General features: G+C 40.3%; 1 protein-coding gene across 2 annotated transcripts in view; it reads right to left on the reverse strand.

The window, feature by feature from the left end:
• Nucleotides 1–8,883: 8,883 nt before the first annotated feature.
• chico overlaps nt 8,884–22,405 on the reverse strand; it is a 27,093-nt gene continuing 13,571 nt past the window's right edge. Inside the window, exons 2-7 of one of the 2 annotated variants that reach the window (XM_072669243.1) lie at nt 21,307–21,404; nt 19,552–19,615; nt 15,793–15,837; nt 15,131–15,193; nt 14,302–14,376; nt 8,884–13,553 (exon numbers count right to left, since the gene is read on the reverse strand). In XM_072669243.1, coding sequence (XP_072525344.1) covers nt 13,326–13,553; nt 14,302–14,376; nt 15,131–15,193; nt 15,793–15,837; nt 19,552–19,615; nt 21,307–21,404 — 573 coding nt within the window. In that variant the 3' untranslated portion in view covers nt 8,884–13,325. Of the gene's footprint in view, nt 13,557–14,301; nt 14,377–15,130; nt 15,194–15,792; nt 15,838–19,551; nt 19,616–21,306; nt 21,405–22,405 lie in introns of both variants that reach the window. The other variant, XM_072669242.1, reaches the window with a different exon arrangement.

Below are 22,405 nucleotides of genomic sequence, written 5' to 3' on the forward strand. Positions count from 1 at the left end.
GTGGTGTTATCTCTTGCTCCACCTCCAAATTCATCCTCTTCTGTAGGCAAACACAATATTTTTGGCAAATCCTAAAAATCCACGGTTACCAAAAAAAAAATGTCTTTGGTTGTTTGTTTTGTTTGGGCTGTGGCTGAAACAGAAGGCCGCTGCCTCAATGCCTTGCTGCATATGCTGTCTCATAAGTCAGTAGGCAGCACTGTGATCGAAGCTATACCTGCAACTTGCATTTGAGACGCACTTCAAAGGCAGCGATACATCATGATGTTGCCAGGATACCAACTATCAACTGTCAGCTGTCGTGGCATAACTTATTAAAATTGTTAGACATAAAAAGCCAAATACACTGACAGTTTCCCCTCAGAAAAGATATATTAAGAGAAAATAATCGTAACATCAGTCTCAAGATGAGCTGGCGCTGATCCAGAGGATCATGGGATATGTAAGGCGACGGAGGATACATCTACACTCCCTTCACAAATCGTCAAGATAAAGGTACCTAACTCTAATCAGCCATGGGCTCCTCTAAGCAACTGCCTAAAGATCTGAAAACAAAAGTAATCTATGTCATGAGGCAGAGGAAGGCAATAAGACCTATGAGTATATCCAACATCTTGACCTCACTAACACTCTCTTGTCACTGAATGCAATCAAATCCTCACAGCAATGTTCCAAAATCTAGTAAAAAGCATTCTTCCCTTGAGAGTAGAGACAGTTACTCTAACAAAAACAGAATGAACTCTTTTTTAATGAGCAGGTGTCCCAATACTTTTGTCCCTGCAGTGTAGTATAAAGGTTAGCAGGCTCAGCTAGTTGTAGGTGCTGTTAGTTCTTTTCAGTACCTTTGTGAAGGACTGTAAAATGCAGGACTCTTTTTGAAGCTACGGAAGAGGGTGACTACTCGGAAAGAGCCTTTTCACTATTTATGCCATGAGGCGGCAATTTACAAGAAATTAGTCATTTCCTGTGGAGACTAGGACTGGAATCTTTTACTGACTTTTTTTAAGTTTACGAAGACATTTTAAATCACTGACTGGTTTTGAGACCTTTTCTACAGGAGTGTTTTGCCTGATGAAAATCATAGAGGTTGGAATGTCATACACATGCATAAATAAATAAGGTTTGATAGAATCATTGTGTGGATTTATTTACTTATTTACTTACTTATTTATTTATTTACTTAATTATTCACTACTTATGTATTTACTTCATACTTTGCTTCCTTACATTACTTACTTCCTTCATTACTTCTTTAGTTACTTAATTAATTACCTACTTATGTACTTACTTACTTTTATTTTACTTTCTACTTACTAATTATTCCCCTGTGTCCGTGTGGGATTCCTGAATAGGCTCCGGACCCACTGTATCCCTGACTGGGACGAAGCGGATAAAAGGGTGGATGGATGGTGTAGTTCTATGTTTTTAGATTAGCAGTAGCTGTTCGCTGTTTACGTTAACGCTGTGTTTTTAACACAGAGAGCTAGGTTGTTTTTTCCAGCCAAATAAGGAGTCATTTTCCTCAGTGCTGGGTAGATATGGGTAATTATTGTGTAGCTCAGCGGCTGGCTTACTGTCACAGTAATAACCCAGTCAATAGTAGGCTAATTAACAGCACCTAAGGAAGCGGATTTCTTCAGGTACTCTTATGCTTGGGCTGTGAGACTCACAATCAGTGCTAATCTCACGCTCTCACGTCAGACTTGCCATTTCACACACACTGTTAGCGACCCCACATTCACTTTCGAACAAAAAAAGAAGAGCGGAGTTGGAAGAGCAATTTCTCAGTTCTTTATCTCAGTGTTACTGAGCTCTACTAAAGCCTGAGTAGACTGATAAATCACTGTGCTGATCAGTTCTTTATCTCAGTGTTACTGAGCTCTACTAAAGCCTGAGTAGACTGATAAATCACTGTGCTGATCAGTTCTTTATCTCAGTGTTACTGAGCTCTACTAAAGCCTGAGTAGACTGATAAATCACTGTGTTGATCAGTTCTTTATTTTACCCTGCAGAACGTAAATTCCAATCCAGGTTTTTGAGATGCTTCACATCTCAAAATAGAATGAATGCAGGAAGAAACACATTCTTTTGACCTTGCTATGATGTTCCTGAGTCTGTGTGGCCTAAAGATCTGATTATAAGCACTAAGGTGTTCTCAGGTCAGTTACAAATGACACCTCAATGCAGGATCCTATGTGGGAAAACTGAGAGTAGGAGCAAAGAGTGGAGAAAATCAGTAAGAATGGTGGCGGATGGAGGATGGAAGAGAAAAAAAGGAGAGGAGAGATGGAAGGTGAAAAAGAGAGACAGACAGACAGGAGGAGCCAGCAGGGATGGGGGAATGGTGACAGGCGGAGGAATGAGAGAGTGAAGGACAGTGACAGCAGCCACTGCCTCAGAGAGGGTAATGAAATATCATGTCAGTCTCCTTTGCCACCGGGAACGACTGCATCGACTAAAAGAAATGAACAAGGGAAGGAGCAGAGGAAAGACAACGAGATGGAGGTGGGGGAGAGGAAATGACAGAGGATTTATCTCTAGATACGGTGTCTTGAACTGAATATAAAAAGAAAGTGAAGTATATTGGTATCTGTATTGCTGGATGCAGTAAGAAAGGAAATAAGAGATAACAGAGGGCTCAGTTAGGCCCAAACTACAGCGCCGGTGATGCTACATGTATTGGGCAATTCTAAGGATTTGGTGCCCTTTAAGTCCCTAAAGCGTATGGTCAAAATGATCAGTTATCAGGAAAATCATCAAAATGCAACTCGATGTGACTCATATTACATAACAGCTTAACATAAATAAATGAACATAAATGTATCATGTGTAAAGAATTCAAATGAAATTATAGAATTAAAAAATAAATAAAAAAGGGTACCTTACCGTCAAGAAAAAAATGACCTTAGTAGGCAGCATTTATTACAATTCAGACACAGCCAAGATCTCACAACCTTGATTAGCAAGTCAGGCCTGAGCCACTAATTAGAAACGGTCAGCTGAATCAAATGTCCAAACTTTACAAATTCTGACTCTTCAAACTAATTCTCATCAACCGTGGTCTTCTTCTTTTTAAGCAAATTAAATAAATACATAATAATAAATGACAAAAAAAACAATTTAAGCTTGTGTTACAATTCTAATATATAAATATTATATATATATATTTTTTTTTTATTTATTATTATTTTTTTTTAATACATTTATTTTATTGGCAGACACATCTAGACACATCTAAACAAAATTACACAAACGGCCAAGCACAAAAATCCCTCATGCAAAAGGCATTAGCCATTTCAGCACAAAATCTCCAACCCAGTCACAGTCAACCCCGTAACATGTTTGAATGTGACTGGGCTGAATAGATTTTGCAGTTTGAGTTGAACGACTGGATGAAAACAGTGGCATTCAAAAGGCATCCATTCCTGAAAATGACCCATTACTAAATCCATGAAATGGCCCAAAAGCAGAGGCAGGTGTAGCAGATAACAGGACCACATTGTCACCCATTTCCGTTTGGGTCACACACAGGCATTTAGGTCTACATAACATGGACAGTGATAAGTACTGACTGTACTTGTTCAGGTTAGACACAGCTGTAAAGAAACAGCGCCATCTGCTGGACCAGAAGGAAGGCAAGGAAATTAGACACAGAAACAGCAGCAGACATTCAGGAATATGCTGGAATTACAAACGTCTGTGAAACTTTGGGAAATCAAAATGTTCTGCCAATCATATGTGTGAATGTGTTGACGCAAAAACCTTGTATCTCTATTTTGTTGTTTTTCATTTTTTGGAATTTATTTATTTCCTTTACGTCGTGCCAAATTGTGTTGATAAAAAATATTCATAAAAAATATCCATAAAAAAAAAAGGTTACGGTTTCTTCATTATTGAGTTGCCAGTTTGGAGATACAAGGGTTTTGCAGGACAGAATGATTGCAGCTGTAGTACGTTGGACCAGATCTGTTGACCATGGTTCTAAAACACCCGGTTGCTCCACAGTACAGTGAACGTGTCTCAAATGATTGAACCTTCCAGGCCAGAGGTGTCTGTATACCAGTCACTGGTTAATCGCTACTCCTGGAAACAAATACACCATGAAGAACAAGCCACGCAACTCTGGGAAAGATCACTTCACATGAAGCATGGTGGTGGCAGCATCAATTTAACTCCGTCAGAGTAGCCGTAGGTTTCTTGGTGGCTTCCCTCACTTGTCTCCTCCTTGCTACTCAGCAGGACGGCCTGCTGATCTAAGCAGATTTACATGTGCCATATTCCTTCCATTTCTTAATGATGAGGACGTTCAGTGACTTGGATTTTTTTGTACCCATCCTTGTATCCGCTCTTTAATGACCTTTTCTCAGAGTCGTGTGAAACCTTCCTCGATCTTCATGCAGTATTTGTAGCCATTTATTAACCAGTGACTGGACCTTACAGACATGTGGGTAATGTTGCAGTTGAGAATCAGTTGAGAAACATTCACTGCTCTGCATTAGTGAGCTGTGACCTCCAGTTTACCTCAGAGACTTCTAGAACCAGTTGCCTGGACCTCTATTGAGTTAAGTCGATCACTATGAGGGTAAAGAGGGTGAATATTTACACAATGACTTATTTCACTTTTTCTTTTGCAGAAATCTGTTATCAGTTCAGAGTTTGTTTTGTACATTCTTGACAGACAAGATAAAAATGACAGATAAACAAGACAGACAGATAGAAAGATGTATATAGATATTTAGATGGGTAGATAGATAGGTAAATAGAAAGATAGATAGGTAGGTAGACAGATAGAAAGATGTGTAGATAGACAGATAGATGGGTAGATAGGAAGACAGATGGGTAGATATAGATAAATCAGCAGATATAGATAGATAGGTACAGATAGGGACCCCATGGTTCTATTTATAAATGCAATATGAAAGGGATGAGCACTTCTTATGGGCACTGTTTTTATTAGGGTAATTCATGAAGAGAAGGATCCAGAAGGAAGACAGACGAGCTCATAGTTAGAGGTACACTGAAGCTTTTATTTGTAAGGCACCATAAATACTTCCTTACTGCAGAATCTCATTCACAAAGAGTTTAATGTATTTAAATGTGTCGTTTTTCCCCACGTTTTACTCTTTAAACAAAGCTGTAATATTGATTTTCATAACACAAATGACATACACTTTCTGCCAAGTATACACTCAGGTTTACATACGTCACAAAATGAGAGAAGTTGAAAAAGAACCGTTAAAAAGGTTTAAAGGAAAAAAAAAAAAGAAAAATAAAAGACATTGACAATCTTGATGAAGGAAGAAAGGAGGGAGGGGCTAGGGTTTGGAGAGAGGCGGGATTATGGAGAACGGCTTTACAGTACTGTACTTTACAGTAATGCCCGATTAAAAATCAACATCAACTGTACAAGTGATGGGAACGCAACTTCATACTTACATCAACTCGTAGTTAGCCAGCAGTGCACCTGGTCATCAGCTGACCACAGTAATCGTAGGTTATCTTAAAGGAACAGTCCAGCGTTTACCAAGCTTCAACCAATCTTTATCTGCTGTAGCTGTAGAGTACACGCACTTACAACCACCAACCACTTCAATGCGTTTCTGTGCATCTCCAAAAGAACAGAAAAGTCACAGAATCAAAAAGTCACTAATAACAGAAGCCAATGGGCAGTTGCTGAAATCTAATATGAAATACATACTTTCGACATGAATTCTTCAGTTGAAGCTTCATGAATTAAGCCAGAAATGTCTATAATCTGTTCTTGTAGGAGTCTAAATTTGGCAAAAGGTCATTAAATTAAATTAAGAAATAATAATAATAATTAAAAAATCCAATAATAAAAACACATCACCACCAATAGCAGTACATCCATGTTCAGACAATATTGGTCAACGGATATCAGAAGGGCTCATAAGTAATGATGGCAAAACAAATATTTGATATTTTTAAATGGCGCAGCAGTGGACAATCTGTCCAACTCGGTCCAGCTCCTCGGTTTTCCCAACCCGCAAAAAAATAAAACTGGACAGGTGCTGAATGCTTGTAGTCCAGGGTTCCAGTTATATTCTACAAACCCCAAACTTAAAAATACACAGTGATAAACAGTGGCATATAGTCACAGTCACGCAACAACCTTGTATCTCCAAAACTGTACATTTTATAGAAGGAAAAACCTTTCAGAGGAAGTCAATGTAAAGTCATTTTGGAGTATTTATATTGGTCCGTTCATCATGAAAACCTGATACAATGTAAAAACAACTGCCAGATTCACATTATGAGGCCAGAGTCCAGTACTCAGGGTGGGTAGATGGCGCCCTCTCCCCCAATCACTCTCAAGCAATGTTGGCTGGCACAAGCGTCTGTTGGCTGGCTTTGCATGTATCGGAAGAGACATGTGCCCTTATTCCCCTAGTGTCAGGAGCATTGCTAGTGCTGGGAGGATACATACAGGTGGGTTAATTGGAAGTACTAAATTAGGAGAAAATGGGGAGGAAAAAAAAAAAAAAAAAAAGGAAAAAAAGGTAGAAATGAAGATACAAGGTTTTAGCATAATGCGTCTTTATGTTTATATAGTCTAGATAGCATAGTGACAAACACCATCCACAAAGCTATTCCAGTAATGCCGCCATCACTTTAAAAATGTAAACGCAGCATTACAGTGAAATGGTTGTAGTTTCAATATTTCAAAATGTTCGGCAACTGCCTATTCTACTAAAAGTGAGTTCTGAGTTTGGACTAAATTAACTGTATACGTCAGACACTGCAGATTGAGATCATTCAGACATGCTTTTTGAAGAAGCGAAAAACAAACAAACAAACAAAAAAACACCCCACAATCAGCTCCCAAAAAGGGACGGACTGATTCCCTTGAAATATCGCTGACCTATTAGCAACTACCAAAGCCAGTCCACTCAGTAAGTATTACTATGCTCCTGTGTAGCTTAATATAGCGACCTTGTCAGAGTCTCGAGGCCCTACCGTGCAGCTGATTTACAGCAGCCTGTGTGTGTCAATGTTGCTCCATCAGTCAGCCCATCAAAACTGCATACACTACATGCGTCCCGTGAACACAGACATAATAAATGTAACTTTATACATACAAAATGTTTTACAAAATTATATGTATATCGATATATCTATATATGTATATAAATTGGCCCTTCACAACATGAACACACATACAAACACATACATACATACATACATACTATTTGTCTTGTAGGAGTCTTCCAGTAACTTTGTGTGTTCTCTTACTTGACTATGTTAGATTCTGTACTTTTCTCTTGGGGAACTGATGGAGATCAAGTGCATCATCAGAACAATTCAGAACATAAAGAAGTAAAACAAAAACACAATAGTATGTCCACTAGTAGTAAATAAAACAACAATAAAAGTCAATCAGGTCAAAATTACACGTTATAAAAAGCTAGAAGGTGCAAAGTTGCACATTAGCATCCATTTACATAATGCTTCAAGCCGTTCTAATCAATCAAATTCATATTAGGGGTGAACTGGTCCAATCGGATCAATGCCTTTAATGCATAAACCCGACAGAGATGCATCAGAATTCTTTTAATCAGCATTTAATGTTTACCCTTCACAAAACATATATACTGAACGTGTAGAACCACTATACGTCTAGATACACTATATGGACAAATGTTTGTGGACACCTCTTCTAATGAAGACGATCAGCTACTTCTATTAAGTTGCACCCATTGCTGATACAGATGTGCAAACGCGCACGCACACACACAGCTTGTCAAGACCTTGTAGAGAACTACTTCCAATTGAATAGGACTCTAATCCTGACATGGGCTAGCAGGGTATAAAGCATTGAGCTGTGAAGCAGTGAAACTGTGTTCCCTGGAAAGACGGATGGTGCTCCTTCCAGTACTTTTGGGATGAGGTGGGGTAGTGATCATCCAAGATGCTGACCTCAGTAATGCTCTAGTCACTGACGCAATCAAATCCTCACAGCAACGCTCCAAAATCTACTTCCCTGGACAGTAGAGACTGCTACTCCAACAAAAGCAGGAAACCCTTTTAGACTTTTTTTTTTATACCCTTGATTTGAGAAAAAAAAAACAAAAACAGTAAATGAGCAGATGTCCCAATACTTTTGTCCATATGGTGTATTGCTTAATTCAAATCAGAGGAGTCGGCTTACTAAATAAGACAAAAAAACCCATCATAAACAGACAGCAGAGGCTTGTCTGCACGCTGCGAGACACTGAGAGTATGTACTACATACATACAGTACATAAAAAGTAGGTAACTCCATCAGCTAGCATACAAACCCATACCAAACTACTGTCATACTACCACAAACCACATTGCCCATCAACATTCTTCTGCCCTTTCTGATTGGTTAAAAGAATAAAGGAAAAAAAGACACATGAAATGACAATGCACTACTCTTCTGCTATATACAATCATAGGTAGTACCATCCCAGAAACCAAATCGGCAGTCTCACAACTGGACAAAATGCTCTCTGGTCTCTAGGAAACACCGCCACCTTGTGGTGACATGATAACATTAAAGGGGAGGTTCACTTAACAGTCAACTGTATTTAACTGTATACTGCAGAACTGTGGGTGGATCTTTTTGGGCCAATTTCAATCTGCAAAACTCAATTTCCTCTGTAGGTAGATCTTAAAGAAACAATAAGAAGACCAGTATTCATCCGGGTCTGTACGAGAATCCACTTTAGGTCAACTTACAGAAAATAAGCTTCATTAGTAGTTTCCAAACAATTTACAGTAGTTATTAAATAGCAAATCCTAAGATCAACAACTCTTTAGCGAGTCTGCAGTTTCCTGGGGTTATTCTGGTCTGAACCGGGCTGTCCCTAAAATGATTTAAACCCCCCCCCCCCCCCCCCAAAATCATGTTACATCAACAAGCTGAATGTGAACCGGCTGCACTGGGTTGAGACTAAACAAATGAAAGTGAAGGAAATCAATGCTATAGATCTTAAACAGCAAAACTTCTAACTTGGTGCTGTACCGTTTAATGTCTGTTTATTTGTTAACCAGGTGTCAAACGATGTTTACGGCGTGTTCACTAGCAGACAAGCCTTACTTTTCTACACTCTGAAGAGAGAAAATGGAAGCTTTGCTCAAATCTACACAATTCTGCTTAATTCTAGACTTGTGTACAGTTATAGAGTGTGTGTGAACGCGAGTACTTAAGCGTAGACAACTGTATAACTGAGCATTAGGTAATAAAGATAGCTAACTGGTAGAGACAGGCAGGGAGCAAGATAATTCATCAGCTAGTTTGGCTGCTAGAGGCTGGTTCTTGGCATAGTTGCACAAAATTCATTTAACAATACAATTAAAGCATAAATCCCAATTAGTTGGCAAAGTTCCACGACTACGACAGGCCCAGATGTGATTTTAACATTATTGGAATGAAGCAGCTGTTCTTTACATGGTGACAAAAGTTTACAATGGATGGACCAAGTTTTTTGTGTGACGTACAACCATAACTGCCTATTATTAAAATAGATCCCCCCTTGTGCCGCCACAACAGATCTGCCCTTTCGAGGCATGGACTACACAAGACCGCGGATGGTGTCCTGTGGTATCTGACACAAAGACTAATGTTGGCAGCAGATCCTTTAAAAGTCCTGTAAGTTGTGAGCTGGGGTCTTCATGAATCGCATCAATCAGCCTTTGGTGTCCATGAGCCTGATGTCCGGTGTGGAACCACTTTTGGTAGGTACAGACCACTGCATACCAGAAACACCCCACAAGAACCACCTGATGTTTTGGAGATGCTTAGACTCAGTAAGACGTCTAACTATCACAAGCTGGCTCTCATCAAAGTGGCTCAGATTTGTATGCTTGACCATTTTTCCTGCTTCTAACAAATCAGCTTTAAGTACTGACTGTTCACTTGCTGCCTAATATATCCAACCCCTGACAGAAGCACCTGTCAATGCTAACGTTATGGCTGATCGGTGTCTAAAAATTCAGACAGCTTCCCAAATCTGGATTAAATCCAAACTAAAGAAAGACTAAAGAAAAGCATTTCCAAGGGTGATTTAGCATCAGCACTGCAATTTGAGAACAAGAAAACTAGGCTTAAGCTTTCTCTGGGAACACAGTCCAAAGGCTGAAGCACCAATGACCTTGCCAGCAAGTAAAGGACTCTGTAAATGTTCTTAGTTAGGCATTTTCAGTGAAAGTGTCAACCCATCTTACTCACAAGATCCCTGCACCTTATATCTATAAAGTGTAGGGTGTTTACCTACAACCTGAAGAACCTGGCTTACACATCATTTCACAGTTTTCTCAAGTTCTTGTTATCTGACTGGGCCTTCAGCGTTATTATCACTGTGCTGTTCCAGCCCAGAAAAATTTAGGCCTCCACTGCCTGTGACTAAGCTACAAATCTGAACTGCATAATTCAACACAAGTCTAACAAACACTGCTTTATCTGGACCATTATTTAGGGCAACTTTGTAGGCCAGACAGAGTCTAGTCCTTTTACACAGGAAACTGTTATCCCAAGGTAAGTGCTCCACAAAGCTCCACAAAGAGTTTCTATGTTTAACCAACAGGACACAGCAGCACAGGCTTCATTCTTTCAACATCTGCAGAAAGTGCATATTGGATATGAATATGTAAAAGAGTTCCATCAAATCTGTACATTTGCATGATGCCTGCACAGCGAACTCAGGGAGGTTCTGTTTCACATATGGCATGAGCTATCCAAGCACAAGTAATATCCCATATGCATATTCATGCATGTGTACAGACCCATTAACACATGCACTTTCCCCAGGAATGATCTGAACAGGAAGGGGTTCAGTGGGAACGCAAGGTGATTGAATGGCTGGGTTGGCGCAAAAATCTGGGGTAACTGGGGTGCTGAGAATTATCGGGCTAGTATAATTCCTGGGAAATTAACAGGAAGGACTGTTTTAATTAATGGAAAAAGCAGACAGATTATTGAGAAAAGACAAGGACATCTAGATTACAAGATTACATTACTGTGATGCTTTTGGTTTTACCTTTATAGACAAACAGCTCCTTTGTTCCTGAATCACGTACACAAAATAACCTGCACAATTTTCTCAAAAAGTAAACTCATAATGTGACTCTTAAGACCTGTTTACCAGAACTTTTCCGGCAAAATACCGTTCAAGGGCTTAATGTGTGAATGACGTAAAGCCTGAACATTCCTGGTAAAAGTATCCACAGAAATGTCCCAGGTTTTAGTTTTTTCGGGCTTATCTTACATTTTGTCACACTTTCTAAAGTGGGAACTGCTCTCACACACTCCATTAGGTGCCTTCCTGCGACTCCATAGAGCTCATAAATATGGTTGGTTCGACTGAAAATCCTGAAGCAAGTTTTTGTGCTTTCCATCCCTGCTATATAACACCATCTGGACACTAGAGCTGACACTAGGATGAGAGCTGAGAAATAGTGAGGGGGGAAATAAACAAAAGAAAACATGACAATATGCAGAATTTTAGAGAGAAAAAAATTATGACGTCAAAGTAAAGCACCTTCACCACTAAAAGCCACATAATAGAAAGTAATGAAAGGAGTTTTAAACCCCAAATCTCACTAATTTCATTGTTTGCTAAATGTGCACAAAGAAATAAACTGATGGAAATGTAGCTACTTGTATTCTTGCATTCGCACATCACAAAACTGCAGATCTGATTATGTCAATTAGGGGGAAACAAGGGGTACGGCCTAGTTTGGGGTTTGACTGCTCGCCCAAGCAAAGACACCATGTTATTCCATGCTAGTACTTGGACAACACTGGTCTTGGACAGTCACCAATCTCATCTCGGAAAATACATACCAAACTTTTAATTACCTGGCTTCAAAAATCTTCAGAAATCTCCAGAAATCCGTAATGCAAGATGTAGTTAAAGGCATCGAATAGACTTTATTTAAATACTTTAGCTAAAGCTGGAACTGTTTCCCCAACATTCGGCAGTTTTTAAATGAATGTTTTTATGGACTACATTAAGCCATACTGTGTTCTGAACAGGGTTTGTTTGTGGGTGTGTATTTACAGAAGAGATTGGTGACAGTCCAAGTCCAGTGTTTTTGAAAAGTGCTGGCTGACTACGGACCATGATCATCAAACTTATGGTCTCCAGAGACACATTCTGTCTAATATGCTTCTCAACTCCTTCCTTCAACTACAACCAGCTACGATCACCACCATAAAAATGACCAGCAAAAAAAACCAGCTCAACCAAACCAAGCCCATTCTTAGCTGTTGACCTAGACGTTGAGGAGAAACTCACAGGTTCACGGGTTTGCACGAACTGTCGGAACACACTATATGGATAGGAGCATCTCCTCTGCTTTGCACAGACCTTCTCTCCAGCTCTGTTTAGTCTGAGCAGCAGCCCGTGAGAGAAAGTGCGGATTCCTTCTCCCACAGGTGGGAGGACTTTGGGAGAGGGCAGCAGATTTGCAGGAAGCCGTGGTTTTCCAGAGGGTCCAACAATAATAATAAACGCTTAGTGAACTCAAACACCAAGCGAGCAGAGGAAGGAAACAGTGGCGTAATAAAATACAAGAAACGTAAAGGGGGGGGGGGGGGGGGTGTCTGCTGACCGAAGGGAAGAGAAAAAAAAAAGAAAAAAGAAAGAAAGCAGTGACACCGATGAAGCTTTTGCTCCACAGCTGTTGCGGTACAGAGCTGAATGGATCCTGCATTCCCATTACAGCTTAGGTAGGATGTATTTAGTTTGGTTAGTGGCCTTTGATTTCATATACATGTATATTTGTGGTAGTGAGATCCTGCTGGTGAAGGGTTCCTCTTTTTCACCAATGCACACAAAAACTATGCTAATAGCTCTCCCTTGTGGAGAACGCCTCCTAAGCGTGTGTTAGTTACATGCCAAGTCCATGAGGTACTTTGCATGTATTTAATAATAAAAACACAAACGTTTTAACCAAGCAAAAGAATTAAGAACATAACCAGTAAAGCAGAGAAGCAAGAGCTTTAAAATGAACAAGTAGGTTGAGGCGGCCTTTAGGGGTGTAATGAAATCAGTAACAAAATTTTGAATTGTGGTGAGACATGAGGGATCATTCAGAAACGACTAGAATATAACAATTCTAACACCAGATCATTTAGAGAAGTTTTGTGGACCAAAAACAAATGTAAGATTCCATAACGCATCAAGTTATTACCTAAATAACTGTAATTGTTGTGTGGAATCGATACAAGGTCAGATATTGATACCGCTGGTCGTCGTCTTAGACTTCTTGGTTTTTGTGTGTGGGTATGTGCTTTTCCCCCTCCTCTTTTCCATCGAGAGCAGTCTCAGGCGCAGTTAGTCGGATTTGTCTCCGTCGTCATCGCGGTGGTTGTCGTTTGCAGCCTCGCGGGCGCTTTTCTCCTCCTTGGCCAAGTGAGCCTGTGAGGCCAGCAGGCTGGAGAGGGAGAAGAGGCCCGAAGCGGAGGAGACTGCCGGCAGGGCAGGAGCGCTCAGTCCCAGGGGAAGAGGAGCCATGGGCAGAGCCAGACCCTGTAGCTGAGAGAGCTGGTGGGCCTGAAGTTGCTGCTGTGCACAACAGACAAATACACAAATACACACACATACACAGGTTAGAGACGGGGCAGTTCCACACAATGTAGAAGAAAGCCTTTCCTGGACAGTAGAGAGAGTTATGGTGTTCCAATACTTTTGGCCATTAAAACTAGTTTGCTTGGGGCAACCGATTCAGTTACTGTATATTGCAAACTGAAGTGCAGGGACTGTTACGTTTAACCTAAGATCAAACTTATGTAGAGCTGGTAGAACTTAAATAACTGTCCAGTGTATATACAGAGACATACAGTATTGACAATAAACACAGCCCAGCATTCAAAAGGTACAAACGTATTCCAATAGGTTGGAACAATTAGCCAACCAACCATTTGCAAAAAAATATGCAAAAAAACAACCAACCAACCAAATAACCCCCAAATAAACACATAACTTAATAAACAAAACAAATACATGTTAGTGGTGTGCAGAATGATAAAGCTGTAAAAGATCCCTGAGTAATTGATAAGTAACATGGAGATTAAAGTTATTCTACAATTTCTTACCCAGAATGTTTCAATCCAAAGAAGTAGAGTAAATCACTAAACACCAAAATACACCTGTTAGAGGATGAACTGAGGGAGTACGCATATGCAAACAGGAAAGCAATGAGACAGCCAGAGATTGAAAAAGAAAGAAGAGACAACTAAAACAAACTCCCTTGCAAACATACACACACACCTCCGCACGAGCTTCCAGCTGAATAAAGCAGGCAGCTTACCCGAATGATAGAGTTCATCTCTGGTGGAGTGACCTGCTTGGCTCTCTCAATCGCTCCGAGGACCTGCTGCTGATGCTACAAAAGCAGACACAGACAAAACCATGTTTCTCTGATACATATACAACCCAAGCAGTGGAAATGCCAAATAAGCTTTCTGCAGTTCGAAGTGAAGATGAACTGTGGGTACATGCATAACCCTTAAGTGTACTAAAGAACAGCAATGGTATTGTAGATCATCAAATTTACCATAAATGCCTCAGAAAAGGACCTACTAAGTTTGAAGTGAATACAGCCTCACTACAGAGATTTAAAACACTGCAATCTGACGCCAAGTAATTTTAGACCACTGTCAGAAACTTAATGTTGCTTGAGGTTTTTGTTTTATACAAAATCAGGAAGGAAGATTTTTGTATTTTTTTATTTTTACATTAAATCAAAGTATAATTTTGACCAAACCAAATATATATTTTAAACTTAAGTGTTTTTTTTGAAAACAGCCCAGATAAAAGGCTTTAAAGCTCTTCTCAGATGGCACAAGACTTTTGCTCTGTACTGTACATCAGATGGTCTATGCAACTCTGTGTGTGGAGTGTCTGCGGCTGAGACTAAGCAAAAAATAGCTTTGCGTTGTGAGCTAATGTGCTTTAGCAGTGGATACACAATATGCAGTTCAATGCTCATCTGAAACACGATGAAGTAGGTTTGTAGTAGGTAAGCCTATGTCTGCAATCCCTGATCATAATATTCAAATAATTTCTAGCATGTGTACTGCGATGTGAACCTTAAACAACACTTTATGAGAGGTCTACAGACTGGTGGAGTCACGTACCTCTTGGGACAAGTAGGGCAGCACCTGAGCACAGATGGCATTCAGCCTCTTCACTATCTCAGCCTGCAGAAAGAACACAATTCTGTTAAAGACTGCCACACACATATACAGCATACACATTCATGTAAAACAAAAAGGGTATGTGGGCAAGGATCTATTTGTTTGTTTGTGTGTTGGTCTATAAAAGGAAAAGTATTTGCATTTTGCTGCTTTTACAGGAGAGAAATGCAAAAGAGATTACATAACAGATAGCTCAATGCTTTGTGTACACTGCATTCATCTACATACAATGCCCTTACACAGTAATATACACGTTTACAATAATGCATATTCCTTAAGATAAATGGAGAATGCATGAGCGCACGTGCACACACACACACACACACACACACACACACACACACACACACACACACACACACACACACAGGTAAAAGCCACCAAATCTAGGGCAGCTCAGATATATACAGCATTTTCCGCAAACACTGGAAGAAAACCATGCAGCAAGAAAACATTTGGTTACAACAATAACCTGACTAAAACACCCCCTCAGAGCAATACTGGAGACTCTGGGGGGGTGAAAAGAGGAAGAGAAATGGAACAGGAGGAATAACAGAAAAGAAGAGACATACTGAGTTCCATCAAAGCACAACATTTCTTACCTGTTTGTGCATTTCAATGTTGAGCCCATAGGACATCTCGTAGTACTACAAAAAGCAACGGACAGAACAAAAGACAAGCGTTAGATTGGCAAAAGATGGACGATATGGACAAATGCATCACAATACCCAATAGAAGATCACAACATAAGTTTTGTAAGTTTAGGAATTTTCCATCCATTTCCAAATTCTGTCTCTTGTGCATTTCCAAATCCTAAGTTGGACCGTCAAGACTGTAGTGAAATGTTAATGGCTAGAATAAACTGCCTATAACGTAACGTTGCACCCTGCGTGATCCAACGCTGTTATTCGGCTGCTTTACATTTCACTGTTTACTTCAATGGCTGTGTGTGAGTGAGAGAATAGCTTAAACTAACATCACAGTCTGTAAATCATTTATTATTTTTCTAGCACTACACTGATGCAAAAATACAGGTGTGTGTGTGTGTGTGTGTGTGTGAGCGAGATCTGGTCACAACATTTTTACACAGATGTTCGGACACTACTTCCAGGAAGCCACCAAGCTGGATTTAGTCTGCTTGCTCACTCTGACAGTAGCAGGATGTAATGATATGGTAATATGAGTAGAGCCAGGCAACAGCCAGGTCCAAATGAAATTAACATGGCAAATTGATCAATTAGGAGCACACTAAAAACACAAGCACTCACACAGGAATCATATTACTGGGCGAGTGGGCCTGTGTGTGTGTGTGTGTGTGAGAGAAAGTGTGTGTGTGTGAGTGAGCGTGTGTGTGCGCGATGCAAGAGTTTATATGGGCACAAGCACAGAATAAGAAGACAATCAAGAAATTAGATAGCAAAAAAGATCTCAAAAAAAAAAAAGAACTCTACTGCTCAATGATTTGGGGGGGGGGGGGGGGGGGGGGGGGGGGGGAGTGGTTGGGATTAGGCACGGTGCCATAGGCTCACATAAAATGCCAGATTCACATTATATCAAAAAATGAAGACACTATTTGATATAAATGTGAATCTGGCAGTTAGTTACATTGTGTCATACTTTCATGAATGGACCAATAGAAATGCTCCAAAATGCCTTGCAATTAAATCTGTTTACCATGTTTTTTATTGAAAGTTAACAAGTTTTTTTTGTCCTTCTGTAAAACTGCCAATTTGATGCAGAATCCAAGGTTTTTGCTTGACTGTGAAAACATAATTTACATTATACAGCGTTTTCGCTGCATGCATATATATATATATATATATATATATATATATATATATATATATATATATATATATATATATTTATTTACTCAAAATAACTGCCGCCACTTCTACAGAGTTTTATGAAATCGCAATTACAACGACATCCCTGCAGAGGGCTTTTAATCTGAACTGATAGAATCAGGAAGTGAAAAAAAGAGCTATACGACGTAAAGCCGGTAGCACACCGGCTCCAGCAACGTACGCACGCAGACGCTTTGCTACTCTGAGCACTTTTCAGTTCCTCAGGGGTTGCCGCCACTACTGCAAAGAGAACTTTACATTTGTCTATGCATTAGAGAACTAAAAAAAATTATAATAGTTCCTTTATAGAAATATGATACTGACTGAAAAAGGCATGGTGTATTATGACTGAATGAATTATGATTATTATTGTGTTCTTATTTTTGGAAAGATAAACAACAAATTACAGATTATAAGAATCAGTTTTGATTGTGTATGTTTCAATGAGTAATTCAACAGCATGCTATGAGGTTATTTCCATGGGCTAGATAAGATTAACCGCAAGTCTCAGACAAAGAGAACAGGGAACACACCTGCCTTCTGTATTAGCTTGTGGGATGAATCTAAAACCAGAAAACGCCTCTTACAGTCCCCCAGGACGTAGCCGTTATGTTAATACACTGCTGTTACAATACACACGCCTATTGATCGTTTATGGGCTGATCAATAAGCCTGTAGACTCTTTCGACTTCACTTTTAAAACTAATCAATACAACATTTTAGTGCGGAGGATTAAAAAAAATGCTCAAGGGTTTCAGGCCAATAGAAAGAGAGTGGAGCCGAGATGCACGGAGGGAACACAACGTGGGGGACGTACCATAATACTGATATCATACTGAGCTAAGCTAAGATGATAAAAATGGATTTGTATAGAAACAAAGCACAGAGAAAGTACAGACAAACTCAGCATACAGGGCAATATCAAGAAAGATGAAAAAAGAAAATGGGGGACGGTACTGTAAATTCAAGGTTTATTTAAAATGTTTGAAATTTAATATTTCATAATTGATGAATGTGTACATAAGTATAAAAAGAATAACTATATTAATTGATATTTAATTTAATAATGACCTAATTTTGGCTAGTATTGTCACTACACTGCAATTTAACTGGAGCTATTGTTGGAAAAGGCCCGTATGGCTCGGTTTCAGACAGAAACGTCTCTGGTTCAGGCTGGTTTTAAGCCCATTTTACACCACGCACGGCAAGCGAGCCAGAAACAGTAAAAATGTTTTTATATACAGTATTTTTGCTAAATGTTCAATCTAGACCAAAAACATCTCAACAAACAGCTACTTTGGAGCTGAATGGCTTCAAACCCAACTCTCTGACTTATACAGAAACCCAAATCTTTCTGTATTTGAGTTTGAGATCAGAAATTCAGGCTAGATTAAGGTTCCATTCTGCATCTGCAGTTATTCCTAAGAGAAATGGCACCCAGCAATACACACCCACGTACATACACACGCATACAAACACTGACATATAGAGGTCATGTCCTGCATGATTGATTCAGACTATTGACGTGTGGTCACAGCCAGACCTGCGTCTACATAATAAACATCTCCAACCCCCACATGTCAGTAATGAGCGTGTGCTTATAGAAGGATCTGAGGGATTAATATGTTTAGATGCTCATCAGTTCTCTGCAGAGACGCACGCGATCAGGACCTAGGGCTTTGTTAGCATGAGACTAAAGTGTCCTTTAGCAGGTGCATTTCTGAACTGAATGATTCCATAATTAAAAAAAATAAAATAAATAAATGTTTTTAAGCAGACCCATGTTTGCTCAATTATTAGGGAGTGGTGGATTAGCACAGGTTATAGATTAGGAAGTGTCCCAGTATGTAGAAGAGAGTGAAGTTGCTTGCACTGAAAATATTTGAGAGTCAACTCCGCCTCACGCTCCACAGCCTCGCACCACAACACCGGGCTCGCGCTCCACAGCCTCGGGCCACAACTTAAGACTTCAATTGGACTTGAGCTCCAGAGGCTTGAGCCATGGCTCAGACTCACGTCCCAGAGACTCGAGCCACAACATGGAGTTGCACTGCAGACTCGAGTCTCGAGACACAACACAGATTCCCAATACAGAGACTCGTGCCTGGACTTGGACTCACGCTCCAGAAGCTCAAGACACAATCTCTGAATTCTTCTTTGTGTCAAGTAAATCAATTACTATTCTTTTCAACATAAGCAGAGAGTAATTAGGGTAAAAAAAAAAAAAAATACTGCCACATTCCTTTAAGGTCTTGAAAAGTGGAAAACACGCGTTAGAACTGATGATACCTGGGGTGATGTTCCGCACAGTAGCAGTATCTCATGGCGTTAATTAAGAGCACTTAGTCTAGTGTCCTGTTCAAATAACCCATTCATCTACGACGTGGGTAATTCCTGCGGCTGCAGTGTAATCATTCAGATGGATACTGCAGACGGCTGGGGGTTGATGAGCCTCCAGTTCATGCTGAGCTCTTTGGGTGCAATCTGCCGTTCATTCATAAAGGAATTACTCACCATGACGTAGTGCCGCTGCATCTCCGATTTCTCCGTGGCCAGCTTATCGCACTCCAGCTTCAGACTGGGCCAGAAAATGGCAGGAACACACACATGCGCGCACACACACACACACACACACACACACACACGGAGACAAAAAAAGAAAAAAAAAAAAGAAAAAGGGAGAAATACAGCATTAGAAGACTACTTGCCACTGAGAGGCAATATATGAAAATCTTTGAGGAAATAAGAGAAAATGGGTGAAAAGCGATGTGTGCGTGTGTGTGTGTGAGTGTGTGTGTGTGAGATGACTGAAACAATCCGTGCTAGTGTGTATGTGTGTCAGCTAAAATATTTACATTCCAGCCTGAAGTGTTTGGAAAGGGGGTAGTGTTTCTCCCCCCCCTCCCCACACCCACACACACACTTTTCTTTAGGCTGTCATTTCCACTCCACCTAATCCTTCTTCCCAACGGGGAGAAAAAAAAACCTCTACAACATTTCCATCACCATGACAACCAGGCTTCACTATAACCGCCATGTGATTGGCTGGTACTGAACTGTGCTGAATATGATTGGTAGAGCAGAACAACACACAGTCTCTTGCTCAGATGCTTGAACAGTTGAAACTGGCCCTTGCCCTCCCTGTGGAATAACACATCATGTCAGAGATCAACACATCAATCAGCTCATCCCTTCTTCCATCTATCTGTCCATCACTCTGTCCCCACCTCCATTCCTCCTCTCACCATTGCGCTGGTCTGTCAGGGCTGGGCAGTGTCCAGCCCAAACAGGGCCTCACACACCTTTCATCTCTCTGTTTCTCTCAGATCATTCAGGGCACAGGAAGGAAGGGAGAGAGGGAGAGAGAGATGGAGGGATGGGAAAGGAAGCTTTTTTTTTTTTTACCCACATTCTCTGAGCTGTTCACAGAGGACTGTATAAAGAAGTCCAGTGTGTGTCTCTGTGCCAATGTCAGAACATAGGGTCTTACAGACGTCCCATGTGCTAAATGTTATGTACTGTAAAAATAATAATAATAATAATAATAATAATGACCATCCATACACATACATGTCATTACAGTCACGCAAAACCCTTGTATCTCCAAAAAGGCAACTTTAAGAGAAGGAGGAAAAAAAATAAATAATTTTGATTTCAGAAAAAAAAGACTATAAATAAATAAATAAAATAAGAGATCCAACACTATATACACTAGATGGACAAAAGTCCGAGGAGGAAGGCTTTCAAAAATCAGTCCCCCTTGTTCCGCCACAACAGATCTGACCATTTAAGGAACCTGACATCACCCGACCTCTTAAGGCGTCCTGTAGCATCTGGCACCAAGAAGTTAGTCTTGTAAGCTGTGACCTCCATGGATCACATACATGAGCCTTAGGTGTCCATGATCCTGTCGCCAGTTTACTGCTCGTCCTCTCTTGGACCACTTTTGGTAGGTACCGATCACTTTATACCTGGATCACCCCACTAGACCTGCCTGATGTTTTGGAGATGTTCTGACCCAGTTGTGCAGCCACTGCAATTTGGCTCTTGTGAAAGTGGCTCTGATTCTTACACTTGCCTATTTTTCCTGCTTTTAACACATCACACTCCCTTCAAGAATTGACTGTTCACTTGCTGCCCAATATATCCACCCCTTCACAGATGCCCCTGTCGATGAGGATCATCAGTGGTTTTCACTTTACTTAATGTTCTGGCCGATCGGTGTATAAAACACAAACATGCTTACAATGATTCGGTTACGTGCTGTACCTGTGATATTGTGCTTGGAGGAACTGGAACTCGTCTTTGATGCGGTCGCAGGAGTCGGACGTGGTGAACTTCAGTGGTTGTGCTGACTGAGACGCAGCCTGAAAGAGATGCAAAACCAGCGTTTTACCTTCCTGGGTGTGTTCGACCTGAAAAAGCCTGTTTTTACATTCACAGTTCAATTTCTTTCATAATTCTCTTCTGAAAGAGAGATTGTGTAACAGATAATAGTGGAGTGCAACAGATAATACACACAACTTCTTTATGATCTGTATTTGATAAAACTTAAAATCTCTTTTTAAACCCCTCCCCCCTTCAGATGCAGTCTGTGGCCTCGGTAGGCCCTAGGAGTCTTTGTACAGCTGGGAGTTTTTTTTTGTTTGGTTTTTTACAGCTCTCCACCTTCCCCACCGGTAATGTTGTGGTTCTTTAATATGAGGCGTTTTCACCTGTAATTACTGTTGATGCCGCTCACCTGCATCTGCACTTTTAAAAGAAGAGTTTCTGCCCATGTCTCCATTAGATGAGGCCCATGTGCCAGGCCAGAAACGCCATAACTTTTTGTATATACAAAGGGTACAAACACAGAAGGTGCAAAAATCTAATCTGCTCCATCATATACTGTGTGTTCCATAAATCACTTATTATTCATAGCAATCACAATACGAAACATTTTTCATCAAGCAGCATAGTAACAGTTGGCTGTCAAGCAACATAACTGTTTATGTAGATTTATGTTCTTTGATTTTCATAAGTTGGCACATTATTACTGAATTCAGCTGATGTGTATAGTTGTACATGGATGTGTGTGCGTGCTGGAGTCACACACGCCAAATCAGCCAGTTTGAGTTTCAATACAGAAATTAGGATTTTTATTATATAGTTAAAAAGTGGCGGTACAGCCACTTCTGACCAAGCATCAGAGCAATCATGTCTTACGGTATAGTAATACAAAAAATGTGTGTGTGTGTAGAATATGAATGTGTGGTGCATTTGCTGCATAGGCCAAATCTGCAGCCTTGTGAAGTGACAGGTCTGAAGGGTGTGTGTGTGTGTGTGTGTGGTAAACCGGTTACTCCCTGCTGGGTTTCTGTTGTGTGAC

Source organism: Salminus brasiliensis, chromosome 23 (genome assembly GCF_030463535.1).
Source record: "Salminus brasiliensis chromosome 23, fSalBra1.hap2, whole genome shotgun sequence".
In the NCBI taxonomy this organism is placed as follows: domain Eukaryota; kingdom Metazoa; phylum Chordata; class Actinopteri; order Characiformes; family Bryconidae; genus Salminus; species Salminus brasiliensis.